Source organism: Ambystoma mexicanum, chromosome 1q (genome assembly GCF_040938575.1).
Source record: "Ambystoma mexicanum isolate Mex_15411 chromosome 1q, UKY_AmexF1_1, whole genome shotgun sequence".
NCBI lineage: Eukaryota > Metazoa > Chordata > Amphibia > Caudata > Ambystomatidae > Ambystoma > Ambystoma mexicanum.
The window spans coordinates 1,185,813,196-1,185,830,989 of NC_090922.1; the positions used below are offsets into that span (position 1 = coordinate 1,185,813,196).

Sequence of the window (17,794 nt, forward strand, 5' to 3'; positions counted from 1 at the left end):
TCACAGAACTATTTTTTCTGTCAAAAGCATTTGGCCATGTGGTTATGTACAAAGTGTTCACGCGTCAACATTATGCACCTTCCCCTACAGTATAAAAGTATATAGTTTAAAAAAAAATGTATTAACTTTTACAACCAATCAACACAAACAAACCCAACCGTGCGTGTCATATAACTTCAAACGTCATATACAGTATTGTGAAATGACCACTGTTTCCCCATTACCCCCCCCCTCCCCTAACTCTATCCTACTTAACTTCACCCTCCGCTGTTGTTTCCTCTGGGGGTACCTCCCTCTCTGTATTCCCAGAGGAATCATGGTCACTTAGACAGGCCTGGGTGGACCCAGACAGTGTGACCACTAAGTGTCTCCAGGCCATCAGAGTTTCCGCTTCCTCGACCCCCCCCCCCATCTCCCTCCCCCATTAGCCGCTTCATTCCATACCGCCGTTTCCACTTTTGCCCATTTTTGGAGATCATGCCACCAAACCTCTACCCTAGTTCTATTGTTTGCTTTCCAACCCATGGCAATTCTGCGCCTGGCAAGTATATAAGCCAAGTCCTCGAGTTTACTCATGCGTTTCAGTGTGCCCGGTCTAGGAGAAAAAACCTACCATGCATGCCCATACAGATTCCACAGCTAGCGTAATCTTTCTCGGTTAAGCGGTGGGCTACTTCTCTCCAGAATATTCCAATTTCCAGGCATGCCCAGAAGATATGTATCATCCCTGTGTTCACTTCCCCACATTTCGTACACGTTTGTATCTCTGCGCCCTGGAATCTAGCAATCCTCTGGGGGAGGAGGGGGTCAAATAGTTGGATCTGTTGCAGCCTCGCATTCATGGACACTTTTTTATGGTATCTCTGGACCCTCTCCCATAACCCATCAGTCATGGGTTCCCCTGCTTCCTCTTCCCAGTCGCGTTTCAGCTGGGTCACTTCCTTTCCCACCTTAGACATCAGTAGTTCATAGATTCGAGAGACCTCGTGCACCCCCCCCTCTCTGAGATCATAAGTGTATAGTGGACACTGAGATTTAGACACGCTAACATAAACTTTACTGATACTAATTGAGAAAATGCAGCATTTTACAGTAGAATAACTAATTCATTATGTAACGTACATTTGTATGAATGGAATTGCAGAACTTTAAAAAAAGAAAAAATTAACACATACTAGTCTTCCAAACAGAATATAGTTGGTTTAATAGAAGTATCTTGATTATTTCTGCTTTGCGATTATTTGAAATAGAAATAACTTTTCTTGGCTAACACCCCCACTTGTGCCTTTGGCACTTGTAAGCATGGAGCCAATGGTTACTTCTGGGCTCTCTCCATTAGCTCCTTTGATCTGGCAGTCAACAGAGGAAGATGGTGGGGATGCCCTGTGGGCAAGAGGAATACAAGGTGATCTGTGTCTTCATTAAACAGGGTATTTTAAATCGGGAGCGGTGATACATAAATGTCAATTTAATTAGCTAACGTACAGACTATATATATCTATCCAATTTTGAAGGGCCATTGCATGTCTTGTTAGCTAACGTACAGACTATATATATCTATCCAATTTTGAAGGGCCATTTCATGTCTTGCTCCATATTTTTGTTACTGTCAACACCAGAATAAATGTAGTCATTGATGTGTTAGTGGCACCAAATTGAATGTAATCTAGCATGGAAGCTGGAAGTCCCCAAATGGGCTAGTTAAGTATGTAGCAGCAAATCTATGTAATTGTAGCAAGTTAAACATTTTACCATTTCATTAATGGAGACAATCAGCATAATATTCTGTGAACTTTATTTGTAGATGCAGTGTTTGTCTGTGTGCTCACAAACATGTTGAAGCTTCGTTCTACAGTAGGTTTTACACAAGCTTCTCATAAAATGTTCATTTTCATTAGAATTGTCAAAAGGAATCTTTAAATATAGCAGTGAAAATTGTCAAAACAATGTTTAAGGCCATTGTGACTCTGCAACAGCTTCAAGCGTGAGCACTTGTATCTCACTGATCGGGCCCAGTGCTGTTTACACCATACATAGGAATAGCGACGAATTCAGATGCTCACTTAGGAATTGTCACTTTTTTCTTTACACTATGTACTGGCTCAATTTTGAATGTTTGAATTATTCTGGGTTATCATGGCAGATCTGTAATTCTGAGTGCCATTTAAGTTACAGCACTTTTAAGGAAGCTGAAACAGCAGTCCAGAGAGAGTGTGGAAGAAAAACGACCACGACTATTGAATGCCCTTAAAGAGGTGAGCTGCACACTCTTGCTACATATTTTGGAGTTCATACAGTCAATATAATTGGATTGGATTTTAAGAGATTCTTTTACTTTGGAATGACTAGGGAGCAGAGATACTTCTATTTAAGTCGAAGGGTTAGACTCATTTTCTGAACTTTCTGTTACTGCAGTAGTGCATGCATTGCCGCTTGTAATTAACCTTGCATTTATATCAATGTTTCTTTCCTTCCCAGCTGGTTGGTATAGCCTGCAATTCCCAATCGGTTTAGAAGAAACCGCTTCACAAATCTAGACTGTCTCTTTAAAATTCTAGAATGGATGGTTTGCGCACATGCCACCATGCCCAGAAGCAACTCTATTTGAAACTTTGGGATTTGACAATGTCGCCAACCACTGCCTTTAAGGAGATTGTCCTCTGTCCCGTTCAATCTGCTTGTTGCAGAAATAAAAAAAAAAAACAAATGACCTCTTGTATAAATTGCTCCATTGGAAAAACTGCAGATTCAGTACTGCCTCCTAAAATATATTTTGAATTGGGCCATGATCTGATTTATGCTTTTAAATGTATCTAAACTGTGTACTGCAGTGTGCCAATACACCAGAATCAGATGGATTAGTTGGTGTTAACCATGTTCCAGTCTACTTCAACCCCTTACTTTCTATGGAAATTCAGTGATTGAGCAACTTTCCTCTGCCATGCAACACTCCGGACATTTCAAAATCCTTTGGTATTAAACAAAAAGGTCCTGAGCAGGACCTTTTTGACATGATGGGTAACGTGTCTTCTGTCTTCGTTGTGGCGTTTCTGTAAAAGACATGAAGGGACCTGTGCCACATGTATTCACGGTTCTGCAAAGCAGGCCAGGTCCTGGGATATTCGGCTTAAAACCTCTTGTCGTAAAGCGTATCCAAGTTGAAATGTCTAAATGCTCCCACAATTCTAGCTCGTTTTAATCTCTTAAACTGGGGGAACTTGATTACATTTATTTAATTCTTGCCTGAAGATGTTGCTGTTTTTTTTGCTACCAAGGAAAAGATTTTTGCTAGACAATCGCTTCAAATGAACAAGCATATGTTCAACACAAAGCAGCAAGAGTAGTGTTTGCGGAGACATGTCAAATTGTCAGCTACTCCCCAAAACATTCCCCTTTTGCCACCCCTGTCAAGCTGAAGAGGCACCGAAAAACACTCAGGGAAACAATTTTAGTTTTACTTTGTAATTTGGCCTGAAGTGTTAATTTTGGGTATGTTTTTAACACACAAGAACACTTCGTGGGGTCCACTTTTTTAGCGTGGAGACCAGTGATTATTCATATACCAATTAATGTGTGGCCTCAGAATATCTTTTCTTCTGGAGTGGTCCTCATAGTATATGTGGACTGCTATCCTGGACTGCTATCCTTAGGAGTGTAGGGTGCACGGATCTTCTGCCCATAGGGAGTAGGTGCCGAGATTAATGTCTTGGTGGGGCTTGGGGCCTCATTTCAGAGAGGAACTGTTTCACAGGTCATGGGACCTTTTTGCTTTTATTGACCTTCATAAGAAGTGTGTGGTCCCCAAGTATTAGATCACTTTTGTGATTGCTAAAATAAATTGAAGGTTAAAAATGGGATTTTGTGTAGGCCCATCTGTTGTGACGTTCTCCTTTCAGGTGGTCTTTTTTTGGTTTTTGTCTGGCTTCTTTCAGGGTTTTGGTCCAGTATTGCCTCTGTGATGTATTTCACTTGGTGCTTTTCCACTTGGATTGCTTTTTGGTACAGGAGTGCATGATACAACAGTTTTTTGGTTGAATACTTCCTGCACAACACAATGTTTTGGTCTTTTTTTCAGAGGGGTAACCCGATTAGTTTCTTGGGATATCCTTGGTTTTAAAAAGAGGTCGACCGGTTTCGATGACTAGTTATCATCATCTTCAAAACCGTGATTTGTGAACCTGTCTTAAGATCAGGACAAGAATGGGGTCTGTGGAACCGTCATCCCAACTGCCTAAAGAAAGAAGAGAAAACCAGAAAAGGTTTTTCTGTTCATGAGGTCATGTTATTTAAAGATCATCGTATGATAAGATAGCTAATGAACAAATTAGGGGTTAATTCAATTGTTAAAAGATTATTAAATGGACAGTCTTTTTTTTTATTGGCAGAGGGGGACAAAAAAACTTTTACCCAGGGCAAGATATTATTCCCACAATTGTTACCTTCCATGCAGCTCTGCTGATCAGATGCTGGGAGCCGTGTTGTTATTGATGGCTGGAAGGTTGCATCTTCGTATCCTGTGAGACACAATACGGTGGTGTGTCAATATGTGTGCTTAACAAATTGCATAGTACATGAGTGATGCTGTCTTATAAGATCTTCTTGATGCCTGCTGGTCCGCATCTATGTGCCCTCTGGTGGAGAGGTGGTGCCAAAGGGGCCGTGCAGCGTGAGGCGTATGCTGATGAGGGGGTCTCTGGGTCCCTGCTGCGAGCAGGGCAGCCCGGTCCATCGCATGGCATGCAGAGTGCTCTCGATCGCGAGCGCTGCAGGCAGCTGTGCTTGCCTCGGCTCGCGATCGTGAGAATGTCATATTTACATAATACCGCGGGAGACGCGGATGTTTTCTGAGGGAGGGCAAAGCTGCCCATGTCAGTTGGTTTTGGTGTACGATCGCGCGCAAGGCCGACTGTTATGGCTGCCGTAGCTCGCGATCGTGGGTACATTTCATTCATACAGCCTCTTGGTTTTAGAAATCGCATTTTAAATTGCTTTGCTTACCGAGTTGTTTGTGTGGCCTCCGCTTGTCATCAAGCCGTGGGACACAGGCGTTCTTGCTCTCGGGATCAACCAACGGTTGCTCGGCAATGGAGCCGGCTATTTATAGTCCTTTTTCGATGTCGGCATCCCCGGTCGTGTGGGGCGGCCATCTTGGAGCGTTTTTGCTCCTATGGGATACCTCATTCGTCTAGTGCCTTACACAGTGTGTGGATGAGTGACAGACCCCCAGGGGTTGGCGCTTTTCAGATTTGATGACACCATTTATAAACACTTAAGATGTTATACTGCTCTTTTCAGTGTAGTCACTCTCCCATGATGAGAAAACCTTACATGGAGATTCATAATATTTTGCAACCGTATCATGGCACCTTTTTCAATGCGTGCCATGAGAACGTGGCAGAGCGTATATGCACTCATTGCGTCATTGTTGAAGTGTCGCCATTCTCCCCTCGTAATTAGTACCGGTTTTTAGAGTGCTGTACATTTTTGTAAAATGTTTTAAATTTTCACATTTTTGTGGTGAACACGGGAAGACACCACAGCTGTTATAATTAGCAATCTGGTTGGCCCGTGTTGTATATGCACTGTTTTTAGCGGGGGGAGAAGGGTGTACACCACATTGACCAAAACTGTTGTCCATATTCGTGGTGCGTTGTTTTCACTGTGCTATGGTTTTCATTTTTCATTCTTCATCTGTTGGAGATGTTCATTTCATTAGGGCGAGGTTGTTCCACTGTATTTTCTCATTCAAACCATTTTTCACAGTATCTAGTCTGAAGATCCAGAGTTGTTCTCGTTTTAAAAGCATTTGTCCAAAGTCCCCACCCCTTCTTGGGGGGGGGGTGTTAGTTTTTCAAGAATTGTCCTGAATGTGCCCTTTTTGGACAAAATGACTCACCAGCGGTGCCGTTAGTTTTTTGGTGCGAATACAAGATTTATGTTCAATGAGTCTCTTCTTCACCTCCCTTGTTGTCATGCCCACATATCGGAGGGTACAGGGGCACGTGATAAGATACACCATCGCTTTGGATTTACAGTTAGATTCTTTGTTGCCAGGGTGTGTGCCATCCTATCTCAATGGTCTTGCTCCTTGAGGTTTGTGCACACATGGAACAGCCCCCACAGGGTGTGTCCTATTGGTTTTTCTGCTCCCCAGATTGTATTTTCTTCATTGTCGTCTCGTTCCTTTAGAGAATGTACAAGACATCTCTTAAATTTCTACGTCTTTTGATGGCAAAAGACAGTTGGGCCAAGGTACTTGAGCCTGTGTTCAAAATGGGCCACAGTTTTTTTTTATTTCTTTTTTGATGGTATTGAACATCGGGGAGTAGCTCATTATAGCCGTTATCTCTTCTCTTTTTGGGTCTTTATGTTGCTGTAGCGTAATCTCCCTTGGTATGTTTCTTGCCCGTTTGTATGTGTCATTGATAATTTTCTTCGGGTAACCTCTTTCTCCTGAGTTCCTGTCGGTGTCTTTTTTTGTAGACCCGAGCCCCTAATCCGTCTTCTTGGGTGGTAATGTGCAGATCAAGGAAATGTGTGTCTGTCCTATTTACGTCAATGGTGAATTTGAGATGTATATTGCAGTTGTTCAGCCACTGATGGAATGCTGTCAGATCATCTTTTGTCCCTTGGAAAATCATAAGGACGTTGTCGATATATCTCTTCCATATCCTTATCCAAAAATGGATTTGTGTTGGCATAGATAAATTCATTTTCAAAATGTTCGACATATAGGTTTGCTAGGCTAGGCGCGAATGTTGCGCCCATTGCTGTTCCTGAGATCTGCTGGAAGAATGTTTTTGCAAGAATAAAGAAATTCCTGGTGAGGGCTATTTCCGCGAGTTCAGTTATGAAGCCAGCATGTCCGCCTGTTATTTTTGGATCATTGATCAGAATTCTTCTCAACATTTCCACTGTTTCAACTTGGGGAATATTAGTGTAGAGGGATTCAATATCCATTGTGACCAACCATTGAGTGGCTTTGTCAAAGGTTAGAGTCGTGAGTAAATTCAGTATTGCTGTTGAGTCCTTAACATACGATGTCCTCTTTGGAATCCTGTCGCGTAGAAATCTGTCCACATATTGAGAGAGGGGTTCTAAAATCGAATTTATACCCGATACTTTGGGCCTGCCTGGTATCGGTGTTACCCCCTTATGCAGTTTGGGTAATGCATAAAAGGCAGCCTTGGGTGTGCTGGAGTGAGGAAGGATGCTTCTTTTTCATTGATGTACACCTCATTTAGTGCTTCTTCCACCATCGGCGCAATGAGTCTTCTCAGGGAGGTAGTAGGGTCACCGGGTAGGGCTCTATAGCTGTTCTGATCTTGGACCAAGGTGTTAACCATTTGCTGGTAGTCATGAGTGTCCATAAGGACTGTGGCTCCTCCCTTGTCTGCTGGTTTTATTACTATTTTGTCATTGTCAGCCAGTGTTTTCAGAGCTTCTGCTTCCGTCTTGCTGTAGTTGTGTACAAATTTATGATCTTTTTCCATTTGCTCCAGCTTCTTCAGTAATGCTTGTTCGAAAGTATTACACTCAGGAGTATTGCTTTCAGTCGGTGGATAGAATTGTGAGGCCGGACGCAGGTCCGTGAAACTCCCTGTATCTTCTTTCATGGAGTCCTGAAAGAATTGTTTTAATCTTATTTTTCTGATCAATTGCATTATCTCTATTCTTGTTTGAAATGCATCGTATCGAGCAGTAGGTACGAAGAAGAGTCCCTTCCCCAAGACATGTCTTTCTGCTTCTGTGAGTACATGTGATGATAGGTTCATAATTAGTGAAAGTTGGGTTGCTGGAATCCTTTTCCTCGACTGTGGGTCATCATTGGGGAGAACGGTTGCCAGCATGGTTTCTCTTGTTGGTTCCCTTGTACTAAAAAACGGACATTGTTGGTTCCTCGCCCTTGTCCTTGAATGTTCTGGAATTGGCCTGCTATAACTTTTTGAGATGTCTGTTGTTGTTGTTGTTGTTGTGCCCTTAGGTCATCGTCCGAGCTCATACTGGAATTGTTAGAGGAACCAGATCTGTTACCTCTATACTGTCTTCCACCAATTTGTTGGCTTTGTAAGTATGCATTTTTTTCTAGCAAGTTTTGCTTCCCCTGAGAAGTAATTTTCCGTAGTGTGTAGATAGATTTTCGCATGCGAGAAGATTGATAGGTCTTTCTTTAGTTTGCTAATCTTTTTTGTAAGGTTTATTTCGTGGAATTCCTTCAGCGATATTTCTAGTGCTGCAAGTTTAGTGTTGTAGATCTCTAGTGCAATATTTGCTTTGCTGATACCCAATTTGGTTTGTATGTCCTTCATAAGCTTCCCTGAGACTGTTTTTGAAGTGTTAATGATGAGAATTAACCAGTCTCTTGTGCATTTATTAGCTATGAAGGACCAATCCTTCCTAAATTGTAGGTCATCTATGTATGATCAGACCACTAGGGGCCGCATGGGCTCTTAGATATTCTATCATTAGTGCTCCATCGAGTTCCGTTCGTATCAGTTTTTTGCTCAGGGCCTCAATTTTGTTCCATTCATAGTTATTAGTTAGGGCTTGTAATGTTGCATTTGTCCCTAATAGGGAGGGATTCGCCAAAATGCCTTCCACCAGGTCTTCAGCAAACGCCAGATAGTTGTTTTCAGCCATCTTCTATTTTTGTACTGGGTATATAATTTGTCTCCCTTACCAATTGATCCAAGACCGTCGAATATTGTTATGGATTTTTCATATAGACCGTAGGTTATTCCAGTCCAACTTCTACTTGATACTTCCCAGCAGCCGAAGGGCCGCGCAAAGATATACCGAAAAACACTCAGGGAAACTATTTTAGTTTTACTTTGTAGTTTGGCCTGAAGTGTTAATTTTGGGTATGTTTTTACCGTTGCTCGATACTGAGAGCTAGAACTCCGGCGTCCCACGGCTTGACGACAAGCGGAGGCCACACGAACAACTCGGTAAACGAAGCAATTTAAAATGCGATTTCTAAAACCAAGCGGCTGTATGAATGAAATGTACCCGCGATCGCGGGCTGCGACAGGCATAACAGTCGGATTTGCGCGCAATCGCGAACATACACCAAAACCAACTGACATGGGCAGCTCTGCCCACCCTCAGAAAACATCTTCGTCTCCCGCGGTATTATGTAAATATGACATTCTCACGATCGCGAGCCGAGGCAAGCACAGCTGCCTGCAGCGCTCGCAATCGAGAGCACTCTGCATGCCATGTGATGGTCTGGGCTGCCCTGCTCGCAGCAGGGACCCTGAGACCCCCCTCATCAGCATACGCCTCACGCTGCATGCCCCTTTGGCGCCACCTCTCCACCAGAGGGTGCATAGATGCGGACCAGCAGGCGTCAAGTAGATCTTATAAAACAGCATCACTCATGTACTATGCAATTGGTTAAGCACACATATTGATGCACCACCGTTTTGTGGGGATAATATCTTGCCCTGGGTAAAAGTAGTTTTTTTTTTGTCCCCCTCTGCCAATAAAAAAACTGTCCATTTAATAATATTTTAACAATTGAATTAACCCTAATTTGTTCATTAGTTATCTTATCATACGATGATCTTTAAATAACATGACCTCATGAACAGAAAAACCTTTTCTGGTTTTCTCTTCTTTCTTTAGGCAGTTGGGATGACGGTTCCACAGACCCCATTCTTGTCCTGATCTTAAAACAGGTTCACATATCACGGTCCTGAAGATGATGATAAATAATAGTCATCGAAACCGGTCGACCTCTTTTTAAAACCAAGGATATCCCAAGACACTAATCGGGAGACCCCTCTGAAAAAAGACCAAAACAACATTGTGTTGTGGAGGAAGTATTCAACCAAAAAACTGTTGTATCATGCACTCCTGTACCAAAAATCAATCCAAGTGGAAAAGCACCAAGTGAAATACATCAGAGGCAATACTGGACCACAACTCTGAAAGAAGCCAGACAATAAACAAAAAAGACCACTTGAATGGAGAACGTCACAACGGATGGGCATACACAAATCCCATTTTTAACCTTCAATTTATTTTAGCAATCACAAAAGTGATCTAATACTTGGGGACCACACACTTCTTATGAAGGTCAATAAAAGCAAAAAGGTCCCATAACCTGTGAAACAGTTCCTCTCTGAAATGTGGCCCCAAGCCCCACCAAGACATTAATCTCGGCCCCTACTCCCTATGGGCAGAAGATCCGTGCACCCTACTCCTAAGGATAGCAGTCCACATATACTATGAGGACCACTCCAGAAGAAAAGATATTCTGAGGCCACACATTAATTGATATATGAATAATCACTAGTCTCCAAGCTACAAGCTAAAAAAGTGGACCCACGAAGTGTGCTTGTGTTTTAAAAATAAAAAAAAATAAAAAAGCTGAAGAGGCAACCAGCCTGTCCCAGCTGGACTGCATCATTCCAGGAGGCACGTTTCAGACCAGGCCATCGCTAATTCGGACATAGCTGATCAGAGGAGTCTATACTTCTCTCCACCTCTAGGTACTTTTATAATAATAATATAATTTAGTTTACAATGAAACTTTACACATTAAAATGTTATCTAAATGAGAACAAAATTATCATGAAAAAAACCGTCAATAATTAACAAACATTACATAAGCTATTACCACAAAAGGCAATACATTAAATTCTCTAAATATACATTTCCTAAAACCATAAAAACAGCTTCATTTTAAGTTCACGTTTACAATAGTTCAGGGACCACATCCTACCATATATTCTCCATTAAAATTACAAATGGAATATCAATCTTATTTCAGTGTTACAGTTCCTGTATAAATGGGGGCCTGTGTTGGCCAACAGCCCCTCGTGGGTTACAGCGATGGCTATACATCAACTCCTCTTCATGTCCGCCTAAATGGTTATATTAAGACTTATTTCCACCTTCAGCCAAACATTGTACAGCGCCGTCATGAGTCTTATGCTGTTGGAGTTGATGCAGTGGTGCCAAAATAACTCCTCTTTAATGTAACCTTGGTTATGCACCAGCTGACCCAGGCCAAGCTTTATGGTACTTAACATTTTGTGACATTCAGTCAGTACATGTCTGGCCGTTTCTAGCTGATTCACTCCTTTGCATAACCGACAAATCCGAAATTCTGAGGGGATCCTGTCTCTTCTGCCTGTTATCATTAAAGTAGGTAGTTGTTCTAGCCTTAGCAGTAATATGAATCGTCTAAGTCGCCTATCCGGGCATAAATTGAGATAGTTCTGCAGATTTTTATAGTTATACAACCTGTACTGGACAAACTGATAGCTTTTCAGCTTCTGGAGGTGAGCGTAATTTTCTAGCCAGTCCCAGAGCTCTACAGAGCCCTTTGCATGTCTACAGTTACATTGCCCTCTCTTGTTTGCCACCCAATGGTCGTCAGGAATGTAGACATTTGCTCCTTCAAAGGGCACGCGGATTTGTCCTTCGACATCTCTAGGTAAGCTGCCTTAAGTAGCCCATTTTTAGTCTCATCCCTCATTCTCAAATAGAGTAGGGCTCGCTTTTTTAGTACAATCGCTTTCAATGAGGTCAGCCCCAATTCCAGTCTTAATATTGCCATAGGGATTCCCGGTGGTAGGCCCAGAATAGCGCGCCAAAATTTCCCCTCAATCACCTGTAGCCATTTCAGGTCAGAGTTGAGGAGGGCTTCAAGACCATAGGTGATCATGGGGGATAATACCTGCATATACAGCTGTCTCGTGCCCCATATAGTGAATCCCCCCTGATTTAGTGTGAATCTATAGAACAGTGCCGTCAGTTGGGATGCCTTTACAATGCGTGACTGCTTGCAGAGTTCGTAGTCGCCAATACTCTCAAATTCTATACCTAAGTAGCGGTAGTGAGGAGAATAGGCGATGGTATCTGGACCAACTCTGAGCTGTACACGAGTGGTATTCTTGTTGGTAAATCTCATTGCCTTTGTTTTTTCCAGATTAATTTTGAGGCCATTCCTCTCGGCGTATTCCCACAGGGCGATGGCCGACCTTCGAAGCCAACTAACAGTGTGGTCTAGTATGACCAGGTCGTCCGCGTAGGCCAGAACAGGGCAGATGGAATCTCTTACTTTCGGTGGACAATTTGTCGCAGCCCTAATGGCCTCCGGGATGTCATATACGTACATATTGTAGATCAGCGGGGCCGTGACACAACCTTGTTTGACTCCCCTATTTTGTAACACACTTCTCGTAGTGTGTCCTTCCTGATCTAGTTTTACTTTAGCAGATGTGTTCTGATGGAGTAGGTCAGGCCCTCCGGGCAACCCATTTCTTTTAACTTCCGCCAGAGAGCCTCTCTGGGAATGGAGTCAAATGCCGCCGAAAAGTCTATATAGAGGGCATATAGTGGAGGTTGCCCTCCTGATCTGGCTCGTGTTCTTAAAAGATCCAGAACCATAATGTTGTGGGTCGTAGAATACCCCTGCCTAAAGCCACTCTGGAATTTGCACAGTATGTCAGATTGCTCTACCCAGTGCTGCAGCTCCTTTAGGAGGAGAGAGGCAAATATTTTGCCAGTAACGTCCAGCATTGAGAGCAGTCTATAATTGCTAGGATCCGCTCGAGCTCCCTTTTTGAAGACTGGTATAAGCACCGCTGTTTGCCAGGATCGGGGTATTCTCCCTTCTTTTAGGATCTTATTGAACATTATAGTTAACAGGGATGCCCAGAATTCAGGATGCGCCTTCATCACAATATTTGCTAGGCCATTTGGGCCCGGGGCTCGGGAGGATTTTAAGTCTGAGATTGTGTTCAGCACCCTTTGATATGTCACATTAAATGGAGGGTTTAACGGCCTATTAATCAGTGTATGGGGATCCTCTGTGTCTGCCTTGGAATGCCTATTTTCAAGGAAGGCTATCCATGTTTCAGCTTTAATAGGGTTGGCAAGTTTGTCTTGTACAGTACCTCGCGCATCACCCAGCAGAGCCCAGATATTACGCTTTTTACCTGTACAGATCGTGTTTACCAATCTCTGCCAGGTCTTGATTTTGTCTAATTTCCGTTTAGCCTTGATCATAGCTCTATATTTGTTTTTAACACTCCTGACCTTGATAAATATATGGCTAAAGAGTAGGCTTGTCTCTTAGCCAGGCGGAGTTCCGCTCTACGCTCTCTTCAGGTTTCTTATAGCTTTGTCAAAGGGTGGCTTTTCCCTACCACAGCTAATCATAGACCCCATACGACAGACCGCATGTTTCTTAGCAAAGGAACAAATCCAGTGTTCAATGGCGTCGCTCGACATCTCCTGGAAGATCGATATTAAGTTTAGATCAGTGTTACCCGTAGCTGCCACCGCAAGAGCGACATTTTTATCTGACCAGCTGATCCTAGTACCGGCTTTATTTGGCACGATGTTACCCATGTTGATACTAGGATGGGCTTTTGTCCCAATATTCAATTTGCATATGAGTGTAGCATGATCACTCCACTTGTTAGGGGTTAGTTGCATATCCTCCACTATCTCATACAGACTAGGGGAAACAAAAATATAGTCTATGGTACTTCTTGAGATGCCGTTGGACCAGGTATAATTACCTGGAGAGTCGCTAATAGTTTTACCATTAAGCATTTCAATGTCCCATAGATCAAACAAATGCTTCCATCCTTGGCCTTCGGGATCATTTTTTTTTGGTGTATTGCAAATAATTTTTAATTTTTAACTTAGGGTTATAGGACTTCCCTATGTTACCACTCATATGGCAATTGAAGTCTCCGATCACTATTACCCCAGTGTTCCCACATTTTAGTAGCCAGGTAGCCAATAGATTTTGTAAGGCCTCCTGGAGTTGTTCACTTATTAGAGCACCCGGGGGATTATATAGACTAACTAGTAGCAAGTGATCCGTTCCTGTCTGGTTATTATAGTCGATCTCAACTGCCATCAAATTACTGGGACAGTCAGTTTTCACTAATTTAGAACAAAACCTGTTAGCCACCCCTATAATAAGTCCACCATAGGGTCTTCCCTTTGTACCTTTATTGGCTGCCCTTTGATAAATGACAAAGCCATCCAGAATAAATGGCTCCGTGGCCCAAGTTTCTTGAAGGCAAAAACAGCTATGTTTATCTAAGATTTTAATCGAGCCCTCAGCTGCCAATAAGTGAGCAAAACCCCTACAATTCCAGGACAGAATAGACGTATCTCATTGCTTTAGCAGCACTTCAGGTAGTGAATCTGCAATCCATTTTAATGCTTGTTGTATGTCTGAGATGTCCACTTTTTTCCCTTCATAGAAATTGGGGCGGGGGTTGGATTCGGCTGTCAGATCTATCTTAGCGGGCAGTTGTCTTAGATCTGGTTCATTGAGATCAGCGTCAACCTCCACATCGACCGTTTTCAGTTCGGTCTTATAGTTCCTTAACAATGTCGCGGTAGATAGGAACTTGCAATGCAATGCTGAGACCTGAGGATTAGGGCCTTTTAGTGGTTCCACGAATTGGAAATCTGACTTAAGGACCCTCAGTTGTGGCACATAGCTCAGTCTAGTTAACAGTTCTGAGCGAGAGAGCCATTTTGAGTTTGCACTTAAATACAAATTCTTTATAAGACATATACGATTTCCTTCCATGGTAGGTGTAGATTCAGTGGGACGAGTTGCGATAGGTGTTGCTGATAGCTCTGATGGACTCCCGATGTTGTCCTTGTCCACCATCTCTGGCTCTTCCCTCGGATTCTCCTCCTCGCATATATCCTCCGCCTCCTTAGACTCAGACATTTTTTCTCTATCAGAAATTAGCCAACTAGTCAAACAGCCCTCACCACAGTTCTTCCTTTTCTTTGCTCTGGCTGCCCGTTTTTTGGCTTTCTTTGAGAGATGTCCGGCGGAATCCTTGACAGACTTGGAGATGGCCATTTCTTTAGCTCTTTTGATCCCCGCTGCTCTTCTGGCCATTCTGCGTTGCTTACGTTTTGGTTCTTCGTTTTCTTTATCTGTCACCATCCCCGGGAATGATCAACTTCAGCAGTACCCTTTACTTTCTCTCTCGTGGCCATCTCAAGAGTTAGGGCATTTGAGTTATCCAAAATTCTCCCTGTCATTTTCAGTAGAACCTTAAGAGCGAATTGCAGTGATGCCACTGAAGACTGGATCTCAGCAATCTCTGTCGCTCCCGGATAGGTGTCAGCCAGGCATTCAGTTTCAGCTATGGGGCTATCTTCCATAGAAGCCATAGCCAGATTTGGGGATGCTGATAGTCTGCCCATGCATTCAACTGGAGTGGGAGATACTAATGGAGTATTTCACTGCTTGTTAGCATTGGCGCGGTCCATGTTGATAGGTATCGGTCCTGGGGCAGGAGTCATTTTCCTTTGACTATTAAGACATAGTTCCAATAGTGAGTTGTTGTCAATATCATCATAATTAGAGGCACATAGGGATCCTTCATTAGTGGGCACGAGAACCAAGGCTTCCTCAATCGTGGTAGAATTCGTTTCAGGAAGTGGGTTTTGTGGAAAAAACTCAGTGATCCTTCCCTGGTCTGCAGGTATTTCATTCTTCGCTTTCTTTCTGGGTTTTGCCCGCACAGTAGGATTGTTCGAGGGTCTCTTAGCAGTCTCCATTCCCTTGGATCCTCTAAGATTATACTTTGACTGTGTAGATCTCTTCTTCGGAGGCATACGGGTTTTCTCAAATTAGCGCCCTCCGCACTTGGATATCACAAGGGACAATCTTGCAACAGAGTATGGTGACTGCCGGAGAAAGATTATCAACCCCTTCGCCCCCGAAAAAATGGGGATGGATTGGCCTCCGTTATCCAGACAGTCGCTCTCACCTGGGGCCAGAGAGAATAGTCAGCGCTCTCAGTAGCACAACACGCCCAGGATCAAAGGCCTAGGCCCGCAGTCTCCTGAGCGTATGGTCTTGAGGCCCGATTGCGTATTTAGGGCAACACTGGCCCCAGTACTCAAATTATCAAAAAAATGGTATCAAAGTATGGATATGGGAGCCAACAAAACTCCTGCGGAAACCCCACTGATCAAGGTGGGTGGGAGTTTACGCTCGGCTAGAGGTTAATGGGGCGCAAGTACTCTGCAAATACTCTGCACCAGATTGTTATATTAACACAATTAGCACTCTGATTATATTGTGCTGACAAACGTAAGCATGGGGCCCAATGAACCTCAATGCTGGCTATATGAGGATCAGTTGCGGAGAGTGTAAGGTGTAGCCCAGGGATATGCCTCACAGCTCACCACTCACCTCAAGTGATCACAGCAAAGCCTCAAAATGCTGTATCACCATGATCCATGTTCCATATATATGGGAGTCGGCAGGAGAGAGCACGGTACCTCACCACCTTAATCCGCTCCGGGACTCCCCTCGCTGGATACGCGGTCACCGTCCCCGTCCTTTTGCCTCGCCGCCTCTTTCACCTATACAGCGGCTCCCGTGGGCGTGGGGGGACCGAGGACCACGCAGTGACTCCTCATGCGGTCGCTTGTCAGCTGCCACGGGCTTCGGGAGCCCCCGTGTAGAACCAGCCGCACCTCCGCGCCTCCTTCGCTCCGCCACCGCTCTTCGTTCCGTTAGAGGAAAGGACCCAGCGGCGTGAGGGAACGTGCGTACTCGAACAAGGAAATCGTGTCAAGCCGCACCTCGTATCGGGCTCAGCGTGTACAGCGCTGCGTTGTGGGAGGCCGCTTCCGACACCAGCCTAGGTACTTTTGTTGGTCCCGCCCGGACTGCTTTAAACAACCCATATGAATGAGACATACTTTGCTTTGGTCTCGGGAATTCGCCCGGAGGCAATATGCCCTTTTCCCAACCAGCTCAGCACATAGAGCCTCACCTTTTCCATCTGTGATTCCTCCCTTTTGGAATAAATAGTCTTATACTCTATATGTTGCATGTTCACTGGGTTGACCCTGGAGTTCGCTTTCAATTACTGCTCCCCTGCATGGGCTTTCTTTCACTTCACTTTTATCTCCTCTCCCTTACTCCCTCTCGCCATCCTAGTCTACAGCTCCCTGACTTTTCCTCTTCCCCCAGTTTCACCTTGAAGCAATGTATTTATTGCAGTGTAGCATGTTTTAAAACACCAATAAAAAGAGCTTTTCTTTGGCCGTTTATTTACAGATGGAATCTTAAAATTCAGTGGCAATGCTGCACGTATTAGCTTAACAAAGCTTATAACCAATTGCAAACAGTGCCCAACAAGCAATTGTTTTTTATTTTTTATATTTTTATTCACATGCCTATTTGAATTTTACAAAATACAATTACCATGCAGTATTAGTGTTATATCTTATTTTCACAAATACAGATACATAAGTTCACATGCGTGGTTAAAATAACACCTCAGGATAGTTTAGAAAATAATCAATTAATGTTAAATCACAACTCCATGCATCTACCCCTGATATCTTCATAGAAGTCTTTTTTTTTTTTTGTTGTTTCTGCACAAGATTAACCTTTCCAATTTTGACATATGTTCCAAATCCCTCATCCATTCTGATACAGATGGAGTTTGTTTAATATTTGTATTGCGCGCCGGACCCGAGAGTATCAAGGCGCAGAAGGGCAATAAGGATATTTTCAGCTTGGTTACATTGCTGTACAGTAATATACAAAAGAACATACAAAATAGGACAACTACATACAGGATACAAATTATATCTACAAATAAAGAAAATTATATTAATGGCTGATGCAGGTAATATATACATATATACTCATGAGGTGGGTGTGTCGAGTGTCATCGGTAGTCTGGTCCAATCAGATGGGTGAGGTGCATGTGGGGATCGGTGCAGTGTAATGAGCAAGCTAGAGGTCATTTTCTTTGATCCA

The 17,794-nt window shown here is 43.4% G+C and overlaps 1 protein-coding gene across 1 annotated transcript in view; it reads left to right on the plus strand.

Annotated features, from left to right (window-relative positions):
- ANKRD13C (ankyrin repeat domain 13C) overlaps nt 1-17,794 on the plus strand; it is an 893,039-nt gene that overhangs the window by 282,432 nt on the left and 592,813 nt on the right. Inside the window, exon 4 of the mRNA XM_069641918.1 lies at nt 2,170-2,255. Coding sequence (XP_069498019.1) covers nt 2,170-2,255 — 86 coding nt within the window. The remainder of the gene's footprint in view (nt 1-2,169; nt 2,256-17,794) is intronic.